Source organism: Passer domesticus, chromosome 23, assembly GCF_036417665.1.
Source record: "Passer domesticus isolate bPasDom1 chromosome 23, bPasDom1.hap1, whole genome shotgun sequence".
NCBI lineage: Eukaryota > Metazoa > Chordata > Aves > Passeriformes > Passeridae > Passer > Passer domesticus.
The window spans coordinates 1152569-1179562 of NC_087496.1; the positions used below are offsets into that span (position 1 = coordinate 1152569).

Genomic DNA, 26994 nt, shown 5'->3' on the forward strand with positions numbered 1-26994 from the left:
ATCTATTTAATACAAAGTTTACATTTACTTGAGATAAAGTTTACTTAATACAAATGACCCTACAGATCTCCTGTAGGTGTTTCCTGGCCTGTGACACAGCTCAGTGTGAGCAGGCAGGACTTGATGCTTGGATAAGGCACCAGAGGGTTTCAATTCCTGATATGACACAGAAATACCATCAATAAGGGGAGCAGCTGGCTGGACTTGAGAAGGAGGAAAAGGACATGAGGTGTTCTCTCAACACAGTTGTGTCATGTACAAATATATAAGTTCTAACTCAGTTAATCAATTTGACCTACCAGAGAACTTCAAAGGGTGGGTGTGAAAGTGGGCAGGGCCTTTTGTGAAATGTCCTGTAAACATTTGTTCCAGTACATTTGGTTCTCAATTTACAATGAAGAAGGGTTCATTCATCTGCAGGGGAATTGCTTAATGGCCTCTGTCTACCAGAACTTTTATTAATATAACAGTGTCACATTTCATTGCAAGGGCAGAGCTGCTGTGAGGTTGAGGAAGTGGCATTTTAAATAAAATTATATTTCTATTCTAATGGCTACGATTAAATTTTGTAGTGACTTCTCACTCATTTACATCTGCCCCAAATGTATATACCCAAATGGAGCTGTTACAGAGCAGTTCTTTAGTTGGTTTGGCCTTTAGTGTTTACAAGATCCATGTGTCAGTGTTTTGTGTAAGTGCTCCTGGGATTTGAGGTATTTTCCTCTCCTGTGGAAAAGAATCCAGCTTGACATGTGTGGTGAATCAGACATATATATGTTGTGCTATTTATTTATTATATAAATTAAAATAATGTCAAATATACAAAATGCACATGATATAAAAATGTGTGAGTGTGGTTATATCTGGAGATAATATTCCAGGCTTGTCTTGGGGTGAGGCCAGAGTTTTCCCTAGACCAGCTGGGAGGAAAGCTCCTTCCCCAGCTGTTGCTCTGAGGTTTTACATGCCCAGAGGAAACATTGTAGAAAGGAGAGTGTGCTCAGAAGCTGCTTTTCTTCCTACTCTCCCTCCTTTCTGCCCCTGCTCCTCTCCGTTTCATTGCTGCAAGTTCACAAAGTTATTTTCCTTTCCACCCAGGCTGGATGGAAAGGAAAAAGCCACTAAACTTAATCCATAAAGGACTAATATTACCTGCAGCATCTTCAGCCTTCCTTGCTCTCTGTCTCAGATGGCATGGAATTAAATAAGGGCTATTAAAAATTAATAAGAGTGCACAGATAGTTATCAAGTGCTGATAATTGTGTCAGAGAGAGAATCTTCATTATAATTTCCAGTATTTCTGTGATGTTGTTGTGACCAAGTTTGAATTTCCCTCAGTAGTAGAATATTCTGAATCTGGCAAAAGCTCAAAGAATTGACTGTTTTAAAGGCTCAGTTTTGCATGTGGAGCTTTTCCAATTTGTAGTAAAAGTCCAGAACACCTTCACAGGATGAATAATGGGATTGCATTTTGGGATCTCAGTAGGAAGGGCTTGTGAAGAGTTTATCATGGAAGTTTTATAGACATAGATTAAAGAAATAATGTGAGTAGATAGATTGGAGTGTGTTAAAGAGCTGGGTGCCGTGACATCCGTGCTGATCCAGTGTGCGGGTACAGACCCTGAACATGAGTCTGATTCCCAGGATTATTTAAAATAGGACACACCATCCTCTGCACTCACTCTCACCGCTGCAGCCAACACATTTCAGAGCAGAAATCTGGCAGGAATTGCCAGAAGCCTGAGAAGCTGTGTAGTGAATCCATTTGTACTCCCAAGTGCTGATAAAGATGTAAATGCAGTCCCGTTATTTTCAAGTCTTTAAATGAGGATGCACTTTGATTGCTTTAATTGCTGGAGAAGGTGGGTCTTGATCACATCACCCTTCCTTCCATTCCATCACCTCAGGGAATTAGACTGACCTTGCTGTGGGATAATTTGTTTAGAATCTTTTTATTCAGCTGCAATGTGGTCAAACCCCAACACCTAGAAATCTTCAGGAAAACTGCATTGAGCCTTTTTCAAAATCATGACATTGATTAAAACAATTGATGGTTGCTTTGGAGTTTTTTTTTTTGTTGTTGTTGTTGTTTTGGTTTGGGGTGTTTTTTTGTTCATTTCTTGTTTCCGAGTTATCAAATTGGTTTCCTCTGCTTTAAGTTAAGTGGGAAACCTTTCCTGTGGTGGAGCTGAGGCTGTGAGGCCAGGACTTTTAAACATCTATTGCAAAGGTGAGGGTCTCCTTTCTGAGCTGACATTGCACCTCTGTATTCTAAATCCTGGTGTTTTCCTGCAGTTTTTTTCTAGTTCTCTGCAGCTTTCCCAGGCAGGTGCATTTCTTCCCTCCTGAGGACAGTGGGTGATGTTGGGAGTGGGAATGGCGCACAGACCCCACAGTGAGCAGCATTTCCTGGGGCATTGTTACTTTTGGTTTTGAGGCTCATTTTCTTAGGGATGTGTTTTTTATTGGAGCAGAAATATGATCACACAGCTGGGAATAAAATGATACGGGCTGTAATTCCTAACCCAGCCGTGCCATTAACTGCATTGTTAATTACTTCATCCTTAACCCTCTTGGAGAGAACAAATCAGAGTTAAATGATTTGGCCCACTGTCAAGCAGCATGTTGGGGTTTCGGAACTTCACCTCTTGGATCTGAAGCAAAGGAGTTTCATTAACTGGCTTTCACCAGGCATGTTTCAGTCAAGTGGTGCATAAATCAGCAGGGTTAGAAAACAGCCCTTCTTGCCCATGCCTTTGCACTGCTGATTATCAAAATGCTTATCCTAAATACATAAGTGGTGATCTATTAAGGGAATAAAAGCCTGCCTGAATATGATGATTAATGAAACTGGGATGGGTGATACCAGACTTTGAACAGGCCTTCGGTACTTCAAGTCTACGCCATAATCTCTGCAAAGGCACATTTATCCAAACAGAAAGTGAAAAAAAATACATATCTACAGAGTGCTGTCATGTGGAAGGGCTGAGGAGCTTTTATGAATTCTTTCTCAGTTTTCATTTTGAGCCTCCGATCTCTGTGCAGGCTTGGAATAACTTTCGCAGGGTGTTTGGAAGATGGCTCCTTGTCTGAATAAAAGTTTTGCCTGGTCACATCAGGCTGATTTGAGGTGCTCACTCTTCAGGTAAAATCAGGAAGGGTTGAGAGCTGATGGATCAGGCCTTGGGATGTGGAATCAGACTAAGATTTGGAAGCTGTTTATCCCCATTTCAGGCAAAACCTCCTGAAAGGAGGGAGAATCAAATGTGCGTATTTCTCCGTACAAATGTGTGTTTCTCTTGCTGTTTGCCTGGGCAATAGGAGCCATTTTTCTGAAGTGGACTGAAAATCACTCCTCTGCATTCTTCTGTGTTGTGAGACTTGCAAATTGTGCAGTGATTAAACAAAATTATCTACTGATTGCTTAGGAAGTGCAGATTTCTCTCCACCAAATTTACACTCTTGTCCTGCTTGTATAATGAGGAAGTGGGAGAAACTCACGAGTCTGTGGGATTTCTGGATGTGTAAAATCATTTTATGTTGTCACATAACTGAGCACTGTAACAGACTGGATGTGAGATTACCTAGGAATTGTCAGTGAATATCCACCTTCTGTCCTTTGCAGAATGATGAAGTCCTCTGTCCACGCAGAAGAAGATGACTTTGTCCCAGAGCTGCAGAGGAGCATCCATCCCAGGGAGAGGCCGGACTGGGAGGAGACGCTCAGCGCCATGGTAAACACCTGAGCTACATCTTCTCTTCCCATTATTTCCCATTCTGAACACTCTGCCCCTCTATTCCATTTATATTCTCTAAGTTTCAGCTTTTTAAGTGGATTGCACAATACTTTGAACAAGGCCAAAATGCTTCCCTTCCTCTGGCAGTTTGTCAAGGAGAGGGAAGGAGCTTTCACAATGCTTCTGCCCTATTAATACGTGCCCCAAAGCAGGTCTTGTAACCAATTAAAAGGTCCATAATGTCACAACGATTTTCAGTCTGCATTAACCTCTTTTTCAGCAAGACTTCTGAGCATGAAGGGAACTTCTTGTAAAAACATGCTCTTTGAAGCGTGCAGCATTGTGAAGGGATGAGATTTTAGCAAAATGCTGGCTAAGTCTACATGAATAAAACCTTAGCCTGAGAGCAAACCTGCCATCAGAGGGACCAGAGGTGCAGAAAAGCACACACAAAGGTGCTCTCCTCATCTCAGAGAAGGCACTCAGGTGGGCAGTGGGCCGCAGACAACTGGATTACCTTAATGTACATAGGGGTTTTTGAAGCCACAGCTGCTCTGGACACCCTGTGCTAGGGCCTCACCACCCTCACAGGGAAGAATTCCTTTCCAGTGTCCCATCTAACCCTGCCCTCAGCAGTGGGAAGCCATTCCCCCTTGTCCTGTCACCCTCTGCCTGTATAAAGTCTCTCACCCACCTATTTATAAGCCCCTTCAGGCCCTGCAAGAGGCTCTGAGCTCTCCCTGGAGCCTTCTCTTCTCCAGGTGAGCACCCCCAGCTCTCCCAGCCTGTCAATTTTTGCACTTTCCACTTTGTAATTTTTTTCTTATCTTGTGTGTGGCTGTTTTTGCCTTCTCTCCACCTTGGCCACAGTTGGGAGCAGTGTCTGTTCCCATCAGTGTTGCTCAGGCAGCAGCACCTGCTCCCAGCTCGGAGCTTCCGACACCCTGGAGTCTGGTGGGAGTCACTGTGTGACACCTCACTGCTGTCTGTGACCTCCAGGTGTGTCTCAGAGCTGTCAGGCTGTAATTCAGTGTGCTCACCTGTGACACAGGTTTCCTGGCATATCTCGTCAGTGTTGTTTTTTTTCTCCTGGTTGATTTGCAGTGAAGGCAGTGTTCACCTGCTTGAGGCTGTTGTGCTCATGAACGTTGCTCAGTGTTTATTTTACCCTGCATCATGCTCCTCTTACTGCCCAATTAAATCACTTTTTGGAACGTGCCCTCGTGCACAGCTCTGTGCCTGCAATGCCAAAACTGCCTGGTCCAGTGGAGTAGAGATTTAGAGGATGACAAACAGGGAAATTCCCAGCTGGGATTGCTGCACAGTGACTTGGTGTGATGAAGGACAGTAAAGCTGCTGAACCTGTATTTAAAGTGGCTGGATTTGTGCTCACAGGGTTGGTTTGACCTCAGGGTCCTCTTAATACAGTGTGAAGAGGAGGGAGAAAAACCTCTCTTGTTTGTGTTTACTGTGTTGAGTGAATCAAATTTCAACTTTCCTTACCTCCAGTCAGGGGCAATATTCAGATGTAAATATTTGCAGAACCTTGTTCAGCACTGACAGTGTTCTCTGTTTAACCAGCATATCTTCAGTATTCTGCCTTTTCCCTGATCATTGGAAGCTTGAGATTTCTTCCCTCACTCTGTTCCTTCACTTTGCATTTTTAGCAGCCTCTGCTTCAGCCTTGTCCTGGAGATTGCTCTTTCCATGGTATGTGACTGTCTCAGAGTGTCACAGTACATGTAATTTTTGGTTAGTGGTCATTGAAGATGCAGATTTTAGGTTTTGTTGCTGCTTGAAGTCCCAGCCGCCAGGGAGTGGAGGATGCAGGGTTGGAGAAGTTGTTCCCTCCATTGGTTCCCCTGGCTGCTGCTGGAGCCCTGGCAGGCACCAGGCTTTGTCACCTCACATGAATTTCACCTTCTCCCAGGTGAGCAAAGGCTGAGACAAGGGACACTCTGGAGAGCTGGGGGTGTCCTGGCACTTGTCTCCTGAACTTTGCCTTGTTACACGCTTTTATTAAGAAAAGTCAATTTATGCATTCACAGGTACATGAACAAGTCGTCCCTACTCTTCCTTCCCAGTTTTATCCATAATACTTTTTCAAGGGCTTATTATTAATTTAGAGAAGTGCTTTTTTTCCAGAGCTTTTTCTTAATAAGAAATAAACTGAAAGTCTTTTTAAATGTGTGGAGGTTGAATGTCCTCCTGTACTGTAAATATAAGGTGACAGAAACTCTTTATTTTTAATGTTTCTGTCATTGCCAGTTCATTCTTGGCACCTGAGTAGCTTCAGTCCTTTGTTTGATGCAACTTCTTTTGTCTTCTTTAGTTTATTATTTTTACTTTCATCTGCTTTTTAACATTGCTTGTTTTGTGTTTGTGGTTCAGCAGAAGGTCAAGTGATTCTGTGTTGGAAACCTGTTTGTTTGGGGGGAATCCCAGAACTGTGAAAAAATTCAGGTTGGAAGAGACTTTGAAGCCCATCCAGTTCCACCCCGTGCCATGGGCAGGGACATCTTCCACTACCCCAGGCTGCTCCAAGCCCTGCCCAGCCTGGTCTTGAGCACTGTCAGGGATCCAGAGACATCTTTGCCTCAGTATTTCTGATGCAGTTCTGTGTTGTAGGTGAGGTCCAGGCTGAAGGAGAGGCAGCCCTGGCTGGACAGAGTTCCCAGGAGCTGGATAATGAGGCAGCTGCCTGTATCTCCTCTAGCATTGCTATATTTTGTACTCCCCCCGACTCACGCTCTGTATTTTTAGAATTTGGGTGTATTAGACACAATTTTTTCCGTCTCAGCCCCCAATTCCCACTGTGCTGCACCTGCTGGGTAACCTTCACACATCCTGGGATTTCTGCCTCTGCTCCACTTCAGAAAATGCAGTTGATGATATTGACTTTCTTCATAGAACACTTCTGAGTTCTGGGGCTGCAAAGCCCTGTGAGAGCCAAGGAAAATTGCAGTTTATGGATTTTCTAACATTTCTCCAAGACAGTAATGTTATTTTAAAGGAAAGGGGTATCTTTTCCTTGTCAGGCCCTGCTGAGTGCTCTGTTTCTGAGTTACAAGAAATGAAGTTGTGAAAGAGCCTTTATATATCTCACACGAGCCTACAAAACAGCTGTCCCCAGCCTGCATTAACTTTAGCATAAATTGATATTTGTGCTTAATATTGCATTTACCACATGTTGCTGACCTCCTGAGTTCCTGCCTTCTCCTCTTCATGAATTTAGGGAGTTGCACTGTTTGAAGGCATTGAGCCCATGGCTCTCCCCCCATCCCACTGCTGTGCTCACAGACCCTCTGTTCCTGCCTTGTCTAAATTCTGTGGTGAAGCAGGATTAAAATGCTGAGATAAATACAGAAATCTTCATCTATGCCCCCATTGCAAATGTGCTGACACAGAGAGGTGCCACGTGAGCTGCATTCCTCTGACACTGGAGATAGGGGAATGCACTCAAAAAAGGATCTGGAGCTGCTAGAGCCAGCCCAGAGGAGGCCATGGAGCTGCTCCAGGGCTGGAGCCCCTCTGCTCTGGAGCCAGGCTGGCAGAGCTGGGGGTGAAGAAGAAATTCCCTGGGAGGGTGGTGGGGCCCTGGCACAGGGTGCCCAGAGCAGCTGTGGCTGCCCCTGGATCCCTGGCAGTGCCCAAGGCCAGGCTGGATGGAGCTGGGAGCAGCCTGGGGTAGGGGAAGGTGTCCCTGCCATGGCAGGGTGGGAGGAGATGAGCTTTAAGATCCCTTCCAACTCAAGTCTTTCCGTGATTCTCTGCGTGCTTCTGAAGAAGTCGCTTTTCCTGCACTTTTCCAATTCCTTCAGCTTTGGAAATGTTCAGAGTGTGAGAATATGAGTCTCCAAGCCCATGGAAGGTTTATTGTCCCCCCGGTGCACCTCTGGCTGGGATCTCATGGGATCTGGGAGTTCTGCTGACCATAGCAGGGCCAAGAGGTGACAGCTGGGGTCGGGTGTTACTTGTGTGGAATCAGGGTGCTGGAAAAGGGGAATCTCTAAATTAAGATAGAAGACTCTGTGAATTTGACCAGTGCACAAGAAAGCAGCAGCTGCAGTTGGTACCCATCATTTTAGGCTTTTGCTGTTGGAATTTTCTTAGGAGAAATGCAAGCTTATAAATGCTTTAGAAAAGCACATGGTTAGAACCTGTCCTATGAAGTCCCTGGAATAATTCTAGTTCTTAGGTCAGAGGGGTTCTGAGATCTGTAGTATTTTCAGCATTTCATGCCAGATAGGGAAGGTTCTATGTCTTGTGAAGGTAATGAAGGCTTTTTAATGAGACCTCAATATATCACTGTTAAATCTGGGACATGACTGAGGAGAAAACTATTTTTAAATGCAATTATGAATGTGTACAGAGATTAGTGGATTGTAATGGTTTAAAGAAAGATTTTTATGTCCTTAGTGTTTGTTTTTCATTCTTTGTACATCACTTGGCCAGTGCTGCCCCAGGTCTTGAGTGGGGCTTCTGCAAGAATAGATGCCAAAAATAGAATACAAGGGGCTTGTTTTTTAATTAGTGTTGCTTCATTGGTTGGTTTTTAATTCACAGAACATCAGGCCTGTTTCTGCTGCAGACTAACCTCCAAGAGTTGTGGAAAAATCTGCATAAAAATCTGCATAAATCCATTTGCTTGGCCCTGTAAGCTTCCAAACAGTGGTTTACTGAAATGATCTAATTTTAGCTTCTGAGATATGTAGATATAATACTTTTAAACATGTTAAAATTGATATTTTGGATTTTTTTTTTCCCTGTGTCTCTTAATGCTTTGTATATGTGTGAACCAACACTGGAATTTTACATCTTGAGGATGTGTTGAGAGCTCTGAAGTCACTGACAGAGTTTTGTCAGGCTGATCCTGTTCTCAGATGGGTTCCACATATGGAAAAAAATTCTTGGGGAAAAATGTGCTTTTGAACTCTGAGATCCCAGCTGCAAGTTCTTTTTAAAAGTCTAAAGTTTTAAGCTCTCAAGTGCAAGGGGAAGTTTTAGGAGATATGAAGCTGAAATTGTGGGTTTCTGCTATCTTTTAAAGGGCTTGAACAAGTCAGTAGAAATGGACTTTAGAATCATGGAATCTCCTGAGCTGGAAGGGACCCACAAGTCATGGAGTCCTACTTCTGGCTCTGAAAAGGGGGGCAAACGATCCCAACAATCCCACCCTGTGCTGAGGGTGTTTTCCAAATTCTCCATGAGCTCTGACAGCATCAGAGCCTGACTTAGATGGTTCTCTACCTAAATGCTCCAGCATTTGTCTTCTGGCTCTGAGTCTGAGGGATTACTGCCTTAATGCTGTAGAAAATGTTACCTGTAGGTTTGGAGGTTGCTTTTGTGCTGCTGAAGGTCCTCAAGCTCTTGACTTGCCTGGATTAGTGAGTCAGAACTGTGTTAATCCTACAGGAACTGCAGTGTGTCTGTCTTCTGTGCCCAGCACTGGGCAGCATTTTCATGGAATTGCTGCAGCTCAGGCTGGGGAATAGGGATAGCAGAGGGAAGGGTGGAATAGGAGTCCAGGAAGTGTGGACAGCACAGGCTCTGATCTGACACAAATGTTTCAGGACAGGCCAGCACACCAGGCATCCATCAGGTGCAATAATATTTTGGTCAAAGCAGTTCTGGTTTGGCATTGCACCAGTAACCTGTTTCCTTTTCAATCCACATAACTTGCTTTTCCTTCTGACTGCTGCATGAATCTCGCATTATTTTCCCTCGTTAAGCTTTTGGCAAGGGTTTCTGTTGCTGTGTGAGGTTCTTTCTCTGCCTCTTGGTTAGAGGGGCCTTTTCATTTCACAGGCTGGCTCCCAGCACAGAGCTTGTCCCTGAGAATCTTCGGAAATTGGGGCAATCACTTAATTGGCACATTGGCTTCCATTTGGCTTTGCCAATTAAATAAGTTCAATTAATCCAGAATGGATACTGTATTTTTGGCAGGAAATATTAATTCATAGTAATCATTTAGTTTTCATAGGCAAGAGCAGCAGTAGTTTCTGGTTACATTTAAAGCCTTGCCAGTGTGTGCACTCTGGTACTAGAGTGGTGATCCAGGAGATCCGGATTATGTTTTGTAAATATCTGTTTGAAAGTCTGTTTCTATACAGCAAAATGAAGGAATGATTTAGAATCTGCTAAGGTTGGATCAGCAGCTTGTTGTGCACCATCATCACCAATTTTAATGCACCCTGTTTGTCATTTCCCAGTTGTGGCTCAGCCAGGCTGCTGTTGCTGGTGGTGCTGTTCCTGTGGTGCTGGGGATGCTGCTGTTGCTACTCCAAGTTATTCCCTACCCTGAGCTTTGGAGTCAGGATTACACTGTCATGAGCCTCCACCTCTTTCCCTCCCACCCTGTTCTGAAGCTGATCTGTTTCTATGCCTGTTTTGTTGTCAGATTACCGGAAATGCCACAGTTGTTCGAAATGTACTTATTTGGGAGATAAAACTTATAATTTATTTACTGTCAATCACTTTTCCCTAGTCCCAGCTGCTTAAAAATAAGGTGAAACATTAAGGAAGGGAAAGAAGTCTCTTATTTATAAATGGTTCATTTTAACTGGCTTTTTTTTTTTAAATCAGTGTTCATGTCTTCTTAGTTACCATAATGCAAGAAAGATGGAACAGTTTTTAAAGGGTATCAACAGTCTGCTCATCCATCCCCTTCCATTCCCCTCCCCAGTTTAAGCCCAAGAGACAAACAAATCATGTTAGAGTTTGTCTTTCTGAAGATTGTAGGCATTAATGTTTGTAGGTTTTTGCCATGATTCAGCCTTCTTAATTATAAAATGATGAATTATTCCCTGAAGATGCTGGTAATCATTAGCCTGACTTTTTTATTTAAGTCATTCCCCACATTTCTGCATTGCTGCCTTGTGTTGGTGTAAGGCTGCAGGTTGTTTTTTGGGATTTGATCAAATATCGTGGTTGCCAGGGCACAGATTATTCATGGAATTGTTTGGATTGGAAGGAACCTTAGAGTACATCCAGTCCCACCCCTGCCATGGCAGGGACACCTTCCACTATCCCAGGTCACTGCAAGCCCCAATGTCCAGCCTGACCTTGGGCACTGCCAGGGATCCAGGGGCAGCCACAGCTGCTCTGGGCACCCTGTGCCAGGGCCTGCCCACCCTCACAGGGAACAATTCCTAATTCCCAATATCCCATCCATTGCTGCCCTCTGGCAGTGGGAGCCATTCCCTGTGTCCTGCCCCTCCATTCCTTGTCCCAGTCCCTCTCCAGCTCTCCTGGAGCCCCTTCAGGCCCTGGAGGGGCTCTGAGCTCTCCCTGGAGCCTTCTCCTCTCCAGGTGAGCACCCCCAGCTCTGCCAGCCTGGCTCCAGAGGGGGTCCAGCCCTTGGAGCATCTCCATGGTCATCGTTCACCTTCCCAGCTCTTGCAGCATCATGTGTCCTGTTCTGACCTCCAGGTCATTTCTGGAGAGCAGTGTCACCTCCTGTTTCCAGCTCGTGTCACCTTTGGTGGAGGGCAGCAGGAGCGAGGAGTCCTGCCCTGTGTATGGAGCCTGGTGTGTGATCTCAGGCCCAGCTTTTCCCTCCCTTTGGGCAGAGTTAATGACTCTTCTGTTGTGTTGATCAGAAGTTTATGGACACTGTATGGTATAAAGTGCATGCTAGAGGCAGACACATTCCTCACATTGCTGTGTTGTCACAGGGCTTTGGGCAGGGAATGCAGTGGATCCCAGTTTTGTGTTCATGCCATTGGACACAGCTCTTCTCTATAAACAAAAGCTGAGCCCAGGTTGGCTTAACACACAGAAATATAAATTCCTGTTAATTGTCCCCTCTCAGATGCTGGGGTTGAATGTCAGGCTGCTCTTTTTTCCACCTTCCCCATCTTGCTGCTGCTGCACTGGGACAACTCCTGAGTTGCTAATCCGATTTATACCTATAACATAACATCACATTGTTATTTGCATAATCGCTGGCTGTGGTCAGGGGACTTACCAGAGTGGGATTTGCTTGTTTGAGCTTGAATCTATCTCTGTTGTGTTTTATGTGATGAGAAATTGCTTTCTACAATAACAACCCAAAGCTCCAATTGTCCTTTTATATCCAAGCCATAATTAGGATCCCCTCCTCCCTCTGTGCATCAAACAGTAGCTGGAATCTTTGGGGTCTTTTTTTTACCAACAAGAGACTGGAATCAAAAGTATTGTTCTTGTTGGATGTTCTATTTTCTGTGGCTTTTCTCTGTAATTTATTTTGTAGTCTGTACAGAAGCAGGACTCTAACCCTGTCTGCCTTTCCCACGCATATTGTATGTGGGATTTTTGTTCTTAAAGAAAGTACATTCCTGAGCCACTCTGCCATTGTGTGAGGTTGTGTACTGTATCCTGCAGCTCCTGGGCCCAGGGCTTTGGGAATGGTAATCAGGTTTCACTATGGGAATGTCAGATCCAAACTTAGGGCTGTCAGGGAGTTATCATGCTAATGCTGCCCTCAGTAGCTGACCATTCACTTGTGCTTGGTTGCATCCCTTTTAGTCCTGAAACTCTGGATTCTGTGAAGGAAAACACAAGTGTGAAACTGTTCTGCTGAAAATCCCCAGCACCCCTTGGGTGCACTGGATTCACGTGCAGACAGTCTGGGTGTCTCTTTCAGGCTCACTTGGGAAATGTTGCCATGGCACAAACTCATGCTGCTGTGCAGAGGTGAATTTTGGTCGCAGTGGCAGTGGCAGTGCCAAAGGAGGTGCTCGGAGCTGCCAAGCTGCTTGTTCCATGTCTTGGATTCCACTTCAGTGGTTTTACATGGGAGCTGGAGAAGGTTTCACCTACATATCTGTGAGCTGCAGATCTTCATTTGAAAACAGAGTCGACAAATAGTTAAGAATTTGTTCTTTGCTCATTCCAGGCTGATCTTTTAAAGTATGGTAAATGGATGCCCTGGACTAACTTCTCTGTGATGCTAAGTCTCTGGAATGAGAGGTTTCTCTGAATTTGCCAGCTCATGGAAATGCTTTAAAGTGCTGGGTTTTTTGTTTTGCCTTTTTTTTTTTTTATCCCCCCCCCCTTTTTAATGGAGATGCTGGGAGTAGAAAAACCACGTTCTGTGTGGTCCTTTAAAAAAAAGAGAAGAATCCTCTTTTATACATGCCATGAACTAAGTACTGGTTGGAGCAGTTTAGAATTGAGAACCTGAAAAATAGAATTAAAAGTTCTAAACTCAAAAAATGATGCATATTCAAATGTCTTTATTGAATGCAGATTTCTTAGACATGGGATTAAGAATGTGCATTGCCAGTGTTCAAAGTTTTCTTACTGTAAGCACTTGTCATTTTTTTATTCCTTTTCTCTATCCCATTATCTCAGTTGCCATGAGATTTTAAAGGCATCTCTGGCTGGTGAGTGTTTCTGCACATTCCACAATCCCCAAACTGAGAGCTAGATTAAAAGGTCAGTACTGCCTCTGATTACTTAGGCCATCCTGGCCTTGAGCTCTGCACCGAAAGCCCCCCTCCAGCCAGAAAGGATATTTGCACTAAGGAAAGAGCTAAGTGATGACTTCAATTAAAAAAAAATAAAAATTTAAAAGGTTCCAGTGTTTCTCACTCTGGAAAATGTCCTTGTGCTGGGTGTTATTGAATGTGCCCGTGCTGCGCTCTGCTGATGAGAACATGAACAGCACAGGATTAATCCTTAAAATCACAGAATGACAGGATGGTTTGTGTTGGAAGGCATCTTGAAGCCCATCAAGTTCCATCCCCTGCCATGGACAGGGATACCTTCCGCTATCCCAGGTTGCTCCAAGCCCTGGAGCACTTCCATGGATGGGGAGACCACAACCTGTGTGAAAATGCTTAAGAAATCAATTCAGTTCCACGAAATGAATCCATGGAAAGTGGTAACATGAAGAACTTGGCAAATATTTGCATTTCCATCGTATTGCCCCTGTACCTCTGACATTTTGGGGTGAATGTTGTCTCTTCATCCATTCCCATATATTTCTGCCATTCAAAACAGTGACCCAGTTATAGCCTTGTTGGGCTCAGTACATCTTAATCCTTTAGGGATAAATGCTGGGAATCAGGACCTTTCCTTCAGAATTATTTGGAGCAGCTCGGACATGGTGACTCTCAGCTTAATGAAGCATTTTCCCTTTCCTTCTTTGATTTATTTATTAAATCAGGGTAGTTGTCACAATATCTGAAGGAGGAGCAGAGAGGACTTTGTCTCCCTGGAATGTTAAAGGCTACATGGCCAAAGCTGGGATGACCAAAATTCTTCCTTAATTGTGCTCCAGGTGAGTTCCTGGGCAGTAATTCCTGAGAGCAGGTGTTGAGGGAGCCATCACCTTCCACCTCACAGGGAGCAAGGAGTTTTGTGGGACACTTTTTTTTTAGTGCTGCAGAGCAAACATCCTGATGGAGTAGGTGCTGAGCCAGGTCTGTGTAGTGAGCTGGTACCCAAAATTTGGGCTAGCTATTGATGTCCTTGTATATGAGCGCCCACTTCAGCCCTCTTCATTCCTCCTTGTGCCAAGTGAAGAGATTACTGCTCCCGACAGAGTAATGACTTCTCCTGTAACAACATTTCTGTCCCCTGCTGTTCTCCAGCAAAGAAGTAAAACTGAAACAAAGCTTTAGGGTTTTTGAGAGCTCTAGAGGGGATTTAGTTTTTTTTTCCCCTCTCTTTGTAGTTTTTCCTTCCAAGAAGATCGAGGGGAAATGAAGATGATGTAAAGGGAAGACTGTCATGGAAACCAAACAGCATTTGGAATCAGCTCTGCTGTTTTTAGAAACAAGGCCATGTGCTGACAGAATCCAGAGCAATCTGGTCCCTCCAAACTGGTTTTGTTGAGAGACTGACAGTGGAAAATTAATATATGTTACTGCCTGTCTAATAGTTTTCTTGCTTTGTGATAACCTTGGATTAAATTCCTGCCTTCAGAAATCTCACCTGGGTTCAGTCACCTGCCAAGGTGTATCTGTGATGCCTCCTCAGGGGTCTTCCTGTAGTCCTGTGGAAAACCAACTGTGGGGTTACTTGTGGGATTCCAGGGTTTCTTGTGCATCCCAGAGTAAGTCAGAAGCAGCAGGAGGAGGGCTGTGGGTTCTTCACTGGTTCACTGTCCTCCCTGTCGAGGATACCAAGGTGGAAATTTCATCACATTGTGTTCACTGGACTGTTGTGTTGAATTTTACACATATTTCAGGTTGTGTTACATCTCTGCATGTGAGAGAGACAGGTTGACATGTTTTCTGATAAATGCAAGGGGATTTCTTAGGAGAAAATCCTTTCATATTATGCTGTGGAATCGTTAGATATAAATTATTTATGACTAAGGTTTTGTGTGCTAGAGAGCACAAAGCTGAAGTTTTCTAAATCATGTCTATAAATAAAAAGACTAGAAATTTCAAATGCTTAAAGCTAAACAGTCTGATTTGTGAGAGCTCTCAGATTCCACTCTCGGATTCCCAGGGAGATTAGAAGCAGCACTTGAATATGTCCAGGGAAGGGAACAGAGCTGGGGAAAGGGCTGAAACCCCAAGAGGGGCTGAGGGAGCTGGAAAGGGGCTGAGCCTGGAGCAAAGGAGGCTCAGGGGGACCTTGTGGCTCTGCACAAGTCCCTGACAGGAGGGGACAGGTGGGGGGATTGGGCTCTGCTCCAGGGAACAGGGACAGGAGGAGAGGGAACGGCCTCAAGTTGCTCTAGGGGAGGTTTAGGTTGGATATTAGGGAAATTTTTTTTCCTGGAAAGGGCTGTCCATCCCTGACACAGCTGCCCAGGGCAGGGCTGGAGTCACTGTCCCTGGAAGTGTTCAGAAAACGTGTGGGAGCCTTAAGACACTGTTTAGGGCTGAGCACAGTGCTGGCAGCGAGTGATGGTCTTGATCTTAAAGGCCTTTCCCACCCTTAACAGTCCTGTGATGCTGTGATCCACGGGAGGGTTGGACAGGCAGACAGGCGTTCTTCCTCCTCCCTAGAGGAAGGGTTTAGTGAGATCTCCCTGCCTGGCAGTCCCTGCAGGTATCTATGACAAAATAGTCACTCTCTGCAATATTGTCTCAACTACTACTGATACAAGTCAAGCTTTTGGAAGGAGAATTTCTTGGTTTAGGGCAAGCTGCTGAAGTGGTGTCTCTCCAAAGCCTTCCCTGCAAAGGTAAGCGACTGAGATTCCTGACAAATCAATTCTCTGAGTTCTGCCTTGAGCTCTAATTTGTTTACCAAGTTTTGGACCGGAGCAGATTGATACAGCAGTGACGTTCAGCTGTGAAAATGGGACTAAACAATTTGCATAAACAGATTTGCTCTGCAATTACCAGGTTTCCACAGCACAGCGATGCATAGAAAATAGGGAAGTGAGACTGATGATGCCAGGTAGCTAATTTTCAGATGTAAATAATCCAACTGTTTCAAAATTATTTTTAAAATTAAATTACTGTGACACCAAGCACAAAAGATGACAAATTTCATTTGGAGGGTTTTGTTTGTGTTTTGAGGGGAGGATGACCTGCATGCTACATGCCAAGTTTTGCATCAAAACAGGTGCAAAATAGTATATAAAATCTACTTTATGTAGCTGTGTATCTTTGGTTTGAATAAAAAGGAATTTTGGTTATTTAGGAGTAATGCAGTTTCTAAAATTGCAGTAAGTTTCTCTTTTGGTATCTGTCTCTTCACCAAGGTTTTTTCTCTTATTGGTACCTCTTAATAAAGATCTGAGCTTGCTCAGGTTCTCTGTCCTTACCTTTCTGTGCTTTTGCCTCAGCTGTGAACTTTGGAGAGATTGTTGTTCTGCAGCAGTCGATGGAGCTCAGATCTAATTGGAAAAGCTCCTGGAGTTAATTACTGCCTTGCTTCTCATTGTGGTCCAGTTAACTGGTTGCAGAAAATGGGAAACGCAGCAATCCAGCTCAATTTGGACTTACCTCCACTGGGTAGGAGAGGATAATACAACTTTTCCAAGAGAGGTGCTGGCATTTTGGGCTCCTGGAGGTGTGAGTTTTGCCTACGCCTCTTTGAGTCAGATCCAGCGAGGTCTCTGCCCACTGCTGCAAACTGGCTTGAAGCCCACATTTTCTGTCAGATTGTTTATCCATTTTTATATCCCACCAGCTCCTACTGCTGATGGAGAAGAAAAATTGCTTTTCTTCCTACAGAAATTCTGTTCCTTAGGAAATTAAGCAAGCGCATCTAGCTTGGCCTAAAAGCAGCTTATTGGAATGGCACATTTATTCTTGTAATTAGTTATTTTCTTATGTAAAAGACCTGTAAGGCTTATTAAATTGGTGATCCTCTTAATTCTAAAATTGACAATGAGATGCTCAAGTGTCCTATTACATCCTGAAGTGATTCTGTGCTCAGTAAGTCAGTCAGCCCAGGGTAGGTTTATTTTAGTGTATAAATATTGTTCCTGTTTTCCTCTGGTGAGTGGCTGTGCCTGTGCAGAGCTGTGAACAGTGGGGTTAGAGCACTGGCTGTGGTCAGGGCTGTGGAAGGTGCAGCTGGGAGAGAGAGAGACCTGGGTTCAGATTTCTTCTGTGGTGCTCAAAGGGTAGAGCTCTCTCAGAGCAGATTTTCCAAGGGCAGTGCTGGAAGCACCAGGAGCTGGGTGGGTGCAGCTGCTGGTGGGTTACTGCAGCTCTTGGGGTTCATCTCCTCAGAGCCCAGGCTCAACCTAGAGCCCTGTGTCCAGGGGAGTGGGTGCTCCTGCAGCCTGCTTGGCTTTGTCCAAAGGAGGCACCAGGATGAGCAGAGGGATGCAGCTGCTCTGCTGTGAGGACAGGCTGAGAGAATTGGGATTGTTCAGCCTGGAGAAGAGAAACTTCAGGGTGACCTCACTGTGGCCTTCCAGAGGCTGAAGGGGCTAAGAAGGAAGATGGAGAGAGACTGTGGGCAAGGACGCGGAGTGACAGGACAGGGGGAATGGATTCAAACTGACAGAGAGTAGTTAGATGGGATGTTAGGAAGAAATTCTTCCTTGTGAGGGTGGGCAGGCCCTGGCACAGGGTGCCCAGAGAAGCTGTGCTGCCCTTGGATCCCTGGCAGTGCCCAAGGCCAGGCTGGATGGAGCTTGGAGCAAGCTGGGATAGTGGAAGGTGTCCATTCCCAGGGGAGGGGTGGGACTGGATGATCTGTAAGGTTCCTTCCACCCTGAACCCCAGGACTCTCCTCCTGTTGTCTAAAGCAGGGGAATGGTACCAAGTACCAGAGTGTCCCTGGTGACTGTAGCAGGAGCCTCACATGGATAATGTGGTTGTAGCCTCACCCCTGTCCCTGTCTTGGTTCAGTGGGATGAATTGGTCTTCTCTCTGGCACTGGTCTGGTTGATGAAAACAAGCAGGAGAATGGCACTGACTGCCTCACCACAGCTCCCGGTGACGTGGTGAAGCTCAAGTACAGGTAACCTGTGTCAGGGTCAAATGGGAGCTTCAGGGAGGGGTGACAAAGTTGTCCTGTAGTTCATCCCACACATGGGCTGCTAGCTTGAGTTGTGGTGGTCCAACTATAAAGTTTTGGGGGTGGAGACCATATTTCCATATTTCTCCATATTTCACACTGCAGAATGCAGCTGTGTTCTGTTATCAGTCACAGCTTTGGGACAGATCCAACTCTGTTCCGAGATCTTCTGCTGGACCAGCTTAGAACCGTCGGGACTGATGTAACATCAGGGCAATCATCTGTTTGCTCCTGTCATAAGAAAAGGGATTTGATGGTTCCAGGCCTGTAAGAGAAGTAACACTGAAGTGCCTTTCTTCCTCTTAGTTCAGCATTCCCTCTTTGGGACGTTGTTCGTTTTTAGTGCACTGTATAAAGCAGTGAAAGCTCACTCAGATGGTATCACCCACATCACTGATGGGCAATCTCTGGCCAGCATCAGTTGTTTTTCTCCTCCTCCTCTGTGAAGTCTGTGATAGCCTTGCTGTTTGATCACTGCTCTCCATAAAAGCCTCATTGAACCCCCTCATTCCTCTGGATCACAGTTGGAGAAACCCATGGAGTTGAGTGTTTGTGTCTGTTGTGATGGAGAATTCAACCCCAGCAGAGCTCATGGTTTAGGCAAAGGCAGCTGGAGGAAAGAGGGGATGGGAAAGTACGACAGAACAGAAAGGAGGGAGTTTGGAGTTCAGGCCTCACTGAAGTAAATGAATTTTAGTAATTAAAGAATTTTAATATCCTCAAGCACTTAAACCAATAGCTTCAAATATCTGTTTTAGAAGTTCACCTCCCACATATTAGCAGCTCTGTCATTAACTTGTTTTCCATTGTGTGAGCAATCCAGCTTTTTGCAGTGCCTCTGCCTGAGTGTAAATGCACAGATGTTTGGAAAATCAGGTATTTACTGAGGAGCCCAAGTTCGAGGAGTCCAAGTTTGGGGTTTGGGAATATCTATTTCACTTCCACCTCTGAAAGTTTCCACTTCAGAAAGCAGAAGTAGCAATGAATTAAATACTGGATTTCACAGTTACCCCAAGGGTTAGCAAGGCTTGGGGCAGGAAGAGATTGTCACCTCCCTGGTCCCCATCCCAAGGGTCAGTTTTCCCTGGTCAAAAGGCAGAATTCAACTTCCGCAGGTCTGAGGTTTGTAGCCCCGTGCAGAACAGAGGGGCTGCTGTCAGCAGGCAGAGCCCAGAGCTTGCAGCCGTGTTTCACTCCTTGCTTTTCTGTCTCTTCACGCAGGCCCGAGGTGCCGACATCCCGGACATCCCGGGGGAGCTGCCGCTCCGCTCCTGCGGCAGCACAGCCAGCATGAAGGTGAAGAACGTGAAAAAGTAAGAGCAGACTTCTGTGATTTTCCCATCTTTCCTGGGCTTCCAGTTTTGCTGTGCTGAGTTTTGGCTGTTGTGCTGCAGTGACTGCAGTGCAGGGCATTCAGCAACAATTTGTGATGGTGTATCTTCAGCAGAGCAACCAAAATCCATGTGGAACTGAGGCAATTTGAGCTAATGGAGCCTAAAACTGGGCATGAGAGGTTTTGCTGCCTCACTCTTCTCTTTCTGGCCATAGAAACAAAGCTAGGTAGGGTTTGAACCTCACTGTTGGAATGTTTTTAATTTTCTTTAGCAATTCTTCCTGAAAGTGGTTAATTGAAAAAAAAAATCCACAATAGAACAATTATTTTAATAGAACAAAAATCTCAAAAGAAGCCCAGGCAATGTGTAAATGAGATAATTTTCCCTGTCTCCTTATGCTCTGGAAGGCTAAACCAGGACAAGTGGGTGGCCTATATGTATTTTTGATCTGATTTTTTTTCTCTTTTCTTTTTGCATTCTGCCCTCTGTAACTTCATTTGAATGGATTTTACAGTTTTCCCTTCTAAGGGATATTTTTTCTTCCCTGATCTCCCAGTCTGTTTGGTTTTTTTTTCCTGTGGGCTCATGCTGTATTTCTGTCTCTGCCTGTCTCCCAGAGACTGTAAACCAAGTCATTATGTGTGCAGCAACAGGGATCAGAAATAATCAATATTACTTGTGCTAAAAATGCTGACTTGAGGAGTAGAACTCCCTGAGATTGATGGATCTGAGCCTTCGGTTCACCCCTCTAGTGCTCTGCTGAGAGGGAAATGGCTCTTTGTTCCAGTGCTGAGCAGCCAGATGCTGCATCTCACTTCCCACTTGTATTCCCGTGGGAAGAGGGAGCTAGATAATGACAATCTCATTGGCTCACCACCAGGAATATCTATAGGAGTCTGTAATAGCTTCAGCAGAAGCAGGAGCATGTTGCAGAGCCAGAGGAGCTCCCCGGCAGCCACCAGTGTGGCTGGAGACACTTGGGAATAATTATGCCTGACTTTTGATTTGCAAAAGGCAAAGGATAAATAGAGTTTGTTCTGCACCCTCAGATACATCCCCCCGGGACTGATGGGCTGTGATGCCTTTCACAGGTAAAGTTCTGCTTTCCTCGTGTCTCGTGTAAGGCTGTGGATGTGCATTTGTGAGGTGCAGCTGCTTGTCCCTGCTCGTGTCCATCCTGCAGGGTGTGGTGCTGCTGGAATGTCTCACAGCTCTGCAGGGGTGCACTGGGATGTGGTGCTGCTGGAATGTCTCACAGCTCTGCAGGGATGCACTGGGACGTGGTGCTGCTGGAATGTCACCCAGCTCTCTAGGGATGCAGTGGAAAAGCCACTTGGCATTTCAGCTTTCCTTTCTCACTTGGCTCGCTTCCCCACTGTTTTGGTGCATCACATGAACAAATCCCTGTGTTCCCTTGGCTTTAGGATGAGAAAGTTGTTGTTGTTTTGTATCTGTACCTGTTGTTTGTCTGTGTTGAGTAGTCTGCATCCATCTCATGGTGTGCTCTTGGTGTGCTCCAGGTTATCCTTTACAAAGGGGCACTTCCCGAAGATGGCTGAGTGTGCACATTTCCACTATGAAAACGTGGACTTTGGCAACATCCAGGTGAGTCTTGGATTTCTCTTACACATAAAACACCTTGTGCTTCCTGCTAGCTGACCTGGTGGGGAGGCATAGAGGGACCTCCACTGCGGCTTATTTAGTTTGTTGCTAAATGTGTAGTGGTAAGAAGTTAAAGCTGTAGAGACTTTATTTGGAATTGCTTCTATGTGCTGGGGCAGAATCTGCACTCAGTCATGTGGAGCTCTCCTTTGAGCTTGGAGATGGTTTTATTCCCACTGGATTTGGCTGATGTCGCTGTTTTAAAACTGTATCAAACATTCAGTCTTGAGTCATCTGTAATCACTGCGTGTGTATTTTTGGTTTGAGTGTGTGTGTGATTAAAAAATTGTGTGAATGTATTTATGTAAATATAAATAAATCAAATTTACCCCTTCCCTTAGCTCTGCATTGTGCATTGCAGCAGCTGTGTCATCAAAATACCAGAAACTGCTCGTCAGCCTGAGCTGCATTTCTGGAAGTGTGCAGACTTTGCTCCTCTGTGATCCCTCCCTCAGGAATACAGGCAGAAGCATTTTCCAGGGAGGGCTGAGACCCACGAGTTTCTCACAAACAGGACACATTTTGTTCTGCACTTAGAGGAGCAGGAATGCCTCCAGCATCTGCCAGCCTTGTAGCCAAAAGGAGGTTACAACCTTTTCATTTGTAAAACATTTCCTGTAATACCGAGTGAATTATTTACAGCCTGCCATGCTGCCGTACTTGACACTTCTGCAAGCAGAATTATGCAGCTGGGTTTTTTTCTCTGTCTCAGTAAAATTCCAGCTGGGAAGGAGCTTGGGTCCTGTTCAGGGCTGGGATCTGCTGTTGCTCACACTTGGTGGCTCTGGCAGGGTTGGCTCTGGGGTGTGGGCTCTGCAGACCCAGGCACACAAAGTACTGGACATGAGGTAGAGGGCAAAGAGCTCAGTTCCCATGGAGGCCCCGGGAAATGGGCAAGCAGGAGCAAAACTCACTCTGCTGAAAACTGTTTATTTTCATTTTCTGTGTATAGGAACAGCATGGCTGATCCATGTCCTTGCTTTCTGTCTCCTGGTAATTTGCTGATTTGACACAACTAATTTTTCAGTAATTCTGCAAAGACGTTTTATGTTGGAGCAGGTCTGTTTCCACACAGGTGTGGTTTTTGCATCCTGTGGTCCTCTGAGTTCTCTCTCCCATCATCCAGGGGTGTTCAGCACAACGTGCAACTGGAGAGGGAGCACAAGCTGCACATGGCACATTGTTTTGATGACCAATAATTAATTATTTGTGGGTTGAACCATTTCCTGGGATGTTTTCAGGATGGCAGGGCAGACCTGTGGGGCTCATCTTTATGTTTGTGAGAGGCAGAAGTAAAACCAGGTGATGCAGTCTTTCCAGGTTTTCCTGAAGCACATCCTGCTGGGAAGCTCCCACAAGCAGGAGTGGTTTAGCACTGCTTTGTGTGATGTCACTGCTGCTTCTGTAGCTTCCCTTGCTCTCGTTCAGTGGTCCCCTTGCACAACCACACCAGAGGCTGTAACCAGAGGAGGTCTGCCTGAAAAACAGAGATTGTGGAAGGAAATAAAAATTGTATTGGTTATTGAGCTGTTACTGGTTATCTCAGCCCTGACCTGTTTTCTGTGTTTGTGCTGTGAAGCCAGGAAGAAAATGGGCTGGTGGCAGCATGAGAAGAACTGTCAAAAAGTTGAGACTCTGTGTGTGGAGGGGTCAGTTCTCTGTTTCCACCACATCTGCCTCTGAAAAACCCTATATATTTAGCTATTTGTGTACCTAAAGCAAAATTTGTGCCTAAATAAGGTGACTCAGACCCTCTCTGCCTGTAATTGCTTCGTTTTCCTAAGCAAGGTTTCTGATAAATCCCCACAGTGTCAGGACTTTTTTATATGGTGAAAAATCTCTTTAAGAACAAGAGCTTTGCTGCTGAAATGCAAAAAGATAAAGCATTGCAGCACTTCCTTAGAATACCAGTATTAATGGTAAAATAAATGAAAGCTGTTAATGCAACAGCAGTATTAGTTGGGAGATTTAAAAATAGGTTCACACAGGCCTCATGCATTTTAATCAAGTTGGAGGCTCTTTTGTGCTCCCAAGGTAGGGCAGAGAATAGCAGTGGGCTGGAGTGATGGGAAGTGACAGCTTGGCACCTAATAGAGAATTACTGAGTTGCATCTGAGGGGTGGTGGGTGTAAACTGCTTTCAAAATCTATTCGCTGTTAGAAATTTGCATAGTAGAAAATACAGCATTATCTGTCCGTGTCAGGAATTGTGTAATGCTGTCTATTAACAGCCTGGCCGAATTTCAGGTTGTTTTGTAACGTTTATGTCACTTATAATATGGTCTCATGGTGCAGGAGGTATTAATAGCCTGACATTTCACCTGATGAGATAGTTTTAAATTAAATTGCTGAGAGGTATGGGAAGGGATTTGTTCTCTTCTAATCCTTGCACCGTGCCAGTGAGGCTAGGTGCATTTTGGGGGGCTTTCTCTTCAGAAATGTCCTTCCACACTGCTTCCAAAAGCAGTATCTTACCCATACCTGTGGCTGGCCAGCCAGGCACGTGTGGCATCCCAGGAAATTGCTGGTTGCCAGGCAAAGGCAGTGATGTCAAAGCTGTACCGACAGGTTAAGCCTCACAGATTGCATCAGTGCCCAAAATTCACTGGCATTTTGATGAAATACCTTATGTTCATGATTGTATTTATTTTAAGGGCTGCATTATTATTTTTTAACTTTTAATGAAAAGCCAGGTTCTGGCTCATAGATGTGTTTTAGTCTGACGTGGGATAAATATTCAGAACTGTGGTTCAGCTTTTTCATGGTCCATCTCCCAAGGAGATGCAATGTTTCTTCTCAATTTACCTTTTTCCTAATTTAGCTTCTTCTCAATTTACAAAAAACAAAAGTTATCTCCCCTTTAGCTTTTTTGACCTGATTCTCACTCATTGGACACATTGATGGTAAGTCTACATAAAAATCCTTGTACAAATAGGTCATTTGCAAGTGGTTAAATTGCATTTGTGCAGAAGAGTCTGTAATTACGCCTGTGAATTTATAAAAATGCCCCCTGTTCAACATCAGCACTTTGCATCTAGCAAGTGCAAGCTTTGTTTTATATCTGTTGGGTTTCTATCAGATTTATGAATAGATAACTGAAAAGAACTGATCGAAACTCTGTGTGGCCTCTTGAGGCAACTTCAAATTCCCCAAGTTTAAAAATGTAAGATAGAAAAATGGATATGGAGTCCCATATCCTTCTGCTTGCATTAAGAACTTACTGAGACAGAGTTAAATTTCTTTTATATTTTAAGAAGATAATATTGTAATTCAATAACTGTGTGCTAAAGAAAGTCTGCCAAGTCTCTAGGAGCATTTGGACAGTGCTCCCAGGGATGCACAGGGTGGAATTGTTGGGGTGTCTGTGCAGGGCCAGGGGCTGGACTGGGTGGTCTCTGTGGTCTCTCCCAACCCAGGATATTCTGTGATTCTATGAAATATGGTTTTACTTTACTTAGTTCTAAATGCCATTAATACAAACAGGAGAAAGTGATTAGGAATTCCTTAAGTATCTACTTCCTGCCAGGAATTAATACTCTGTTCTTCACTTGAAAGAATTAAGACATTATCTTCAGCTCAGTAGGTTTTGGTAATGGAATATGGAGAGCTGATCAGCTCCACGCTTCCCAGATAATATTCTTTGCTCCCTCAAAAGCCATTTGCTCAAGGCAAATGCTGTAATGCACATTCATATCACTTCAGCATCTTGCATTTGACACAGAATTATCCCTTCAAACAGCACAGTCTCTGTATTTGCCTTGCTGTATCTGACGTCTAAAAATAAATCCCTGTGGGAGCAGGACTGGGTTACAGATCCTCTCCTTATCAGTGCAGCCTTGGCAGGGCCCTGGCAGGAATTGTGTTATCAGTGGTAAAGGAAGTATTTGAGGCAGAATCACTTCCGCCTGCGCAGGGATCAGCTGCCAGGAATTCCTGTCAGGAATTGTGTCCTGTGGGAATGCCTCTGCCCCGCTGCAGCCCAGCTGATGGGCTGCCTCCAGCAGCAGCTGGGCTTTGCCCCTGGAATTGGATGTTCCTGTCGTGCCTTAGGAGTTAGAAACACTGCAAAGAGCAGCTCAGTCCTTCTGTGCCTGTTGTCAGCAAAGCCTGCTGAGAAGATCCTTTTCGAGGTTATCTGCTTTTGGTTTGCCTTTTTTTCTTTTATATAATAATATTCCAGGGAAGGGACAACACGGGGAGAATGTGCTTGTGAAGGAGTCTCTGTAAGTTTTTTCCTAAGACAGGTTGCAGAGGAAGCAAAACTGGTAAAGCCTGGCCAGATGCCCTTGGCTGGGGTTAACTGGGATAGTTTCAGGTGCCACAGCTAAAGGAGCCTTGTGGATGAGCTGGGAGCAGCAGGGGTGGGGATGCTCCCTGCTCCGTGTCTGCCGGAGCTGGGACAGCCTAGCTTGGATCTCTCCATCAGGGATTTGACCCCAGCCTGCTCAGGGCCCTCAGGGCAGGAGGGTTGGTTTGTCCCTAGCTCTTCTGTGGGTGCGATGCTGTCAGTGCCTGGCAGTCAGGAGTAGCTCCAGGCTGCAATGTCATTTATCCCACTCACTTTGTGAAGTGTTTAAGAAGGAAAAAGTATTGATTTTTAAAGGCAAAACATAAAACAGCAGTTCCCTGTCCCAGTCCCTCTAAAAGATGCAAGTTCTCAGTAAGAAGCATAAAAATTGGCCTAAATTTTGGTATGTGTTGGGGCGTTAAAAGACAATTTTGCTCTGTTCTGCTTTGTCTTTATGAATATTTGAGTGAGATGTAGACCCAGATTATGTGTGAAGAGAGGCCTCTTTTCAGTCCTTCATCTTTGGATGCTGTTAATCTCCTAGAATTACCTGGCTGGACTCTGGTATGTTCCCCTTCTTTAAACTGAGGCCTTCCCCTCCCATTCCTTGTCTTCTCCATGTGATTTCTTTCCTATTGCCTTCCAAAGTGGTGCTGGGGATGTTGCAAGGGCGGTTTTAAGGACGTGGGTATATAAAAACAACTGTTCAGAGCGTAGGTGGAAACTGCCACTATTAACTTAATAATTCCAGCCACAACTCCCTGAAAATTGGCACAGCCTCCTGCCAAGATTAACAAATTTCAAAAATTTGGAGTCTCTGGGCCAAGGTTTCTGCTGCCAAAGGAGTTATGAAAATATTCGAGTAAGTTCACCTCAGTTTTTGGATTCTGCTGTTTCCTGGTCTTGCTTCCAGCTTGCCCCAGGCTCCTCAGAAAAATTCTTCCCTGGAACAAGATCACACCTGTGAAATTCCAGGTTCCCTGGTTTTTTCCCCTGGTGAAATGGGAAGAAATCCAGCGTGGGTTCTGTCATGGAACATAACTTCACCTGTGGAGCTGTGACTGATCCACAGGGCAGGAAGGAGATCGAGGCTAGTGTTCCTGTGCGGATTTACTGCTAAATCTTTCTGAAGGTGTTTTACACCCTTTTCTCCATTTGACTGACTGTTCTGAATCAGTTGTTTATCTCCCAAATATCTCCCAAATGCAGTTGGGATGACACTGCTGAGCTCATGGAATGGCCTCTCACAGGGTCTCCGTATTTCCCTGGATTAATTTATTTGTCTTGATCAGCTGTGTCTGATTCCATCTGTGTTCTTTATTTTAAAAAGATGCTCATGAAGCTGTACTCATGGAAGGGTGGCCTAGAACCCACAAAGAAGTATTACAAGCAAATGATATTTTTACCTGTTGGTTCAGTACAACAGGTATTTTTGGGGCTTTTTTACCATCTCCTTGTTCTTTTGGATGTTGTTATGAGTTTGTAGGGAATAATCTGTATCTCCACAGGAGAACAGACCCATTTGGGACAGAAAACAGAGACCT

General features: G+C 44.8%; 1 protein-coding gene and 1 long non-coding RNA gene across 8 annotated transcripts in view; one reads left to right on the top strand and one right to left on the bottom strand.

Annotated features, from left to right (window-relative positions):
* ARHGAP32 (Rho GTPase activating protein 32) overlaps window positions 1–26994 on the top strand; it is a 237929-nt gene that overhangs the window by 89371 nt on the left and 121564 nt on the right. For 5 of the 7 annotated variants that reach the window (XM_064397872.1, XM_064397871.1, XM_064397870.1 and 2 more), the window contains 4 exons: window positions 3626–3734; window positions 19389–19480; window positions 20551–20592; window positions 21022–21106. In XM_064397872.1, coding sequence (XP_064253942.1) covers window positions 3627–3734; window positions 19389–19480; window positions 20551–20592; window positions 21022–21106 — 327 coding nt within the window. In that variant the 5' untranslated portion in view covers window position 3626. The remainder of the gene's footprint in view (window positions 1–3625; window positions 3735–19388; window positions 19481–20550; window positions 20593–21021; window positions 21107–26994) is intronic. The other 2 variants (XM_064397869.1, XM_064397874.1) reach the window with 1 other exon arrangement.
* LOC135285527 (uncharacterized) lies at window positions 3514–4675 on the bottom strand. Its single transcript, XR_010350349.1, has 2 exons — window positions 4597–4675; window positions 3514–3753 (listed from the first exon to the last, which is right to left on the bottom strand). It is a non-coding gene; the product is annotated as an uncharacterized LOC135285527 (long non-coding RNA).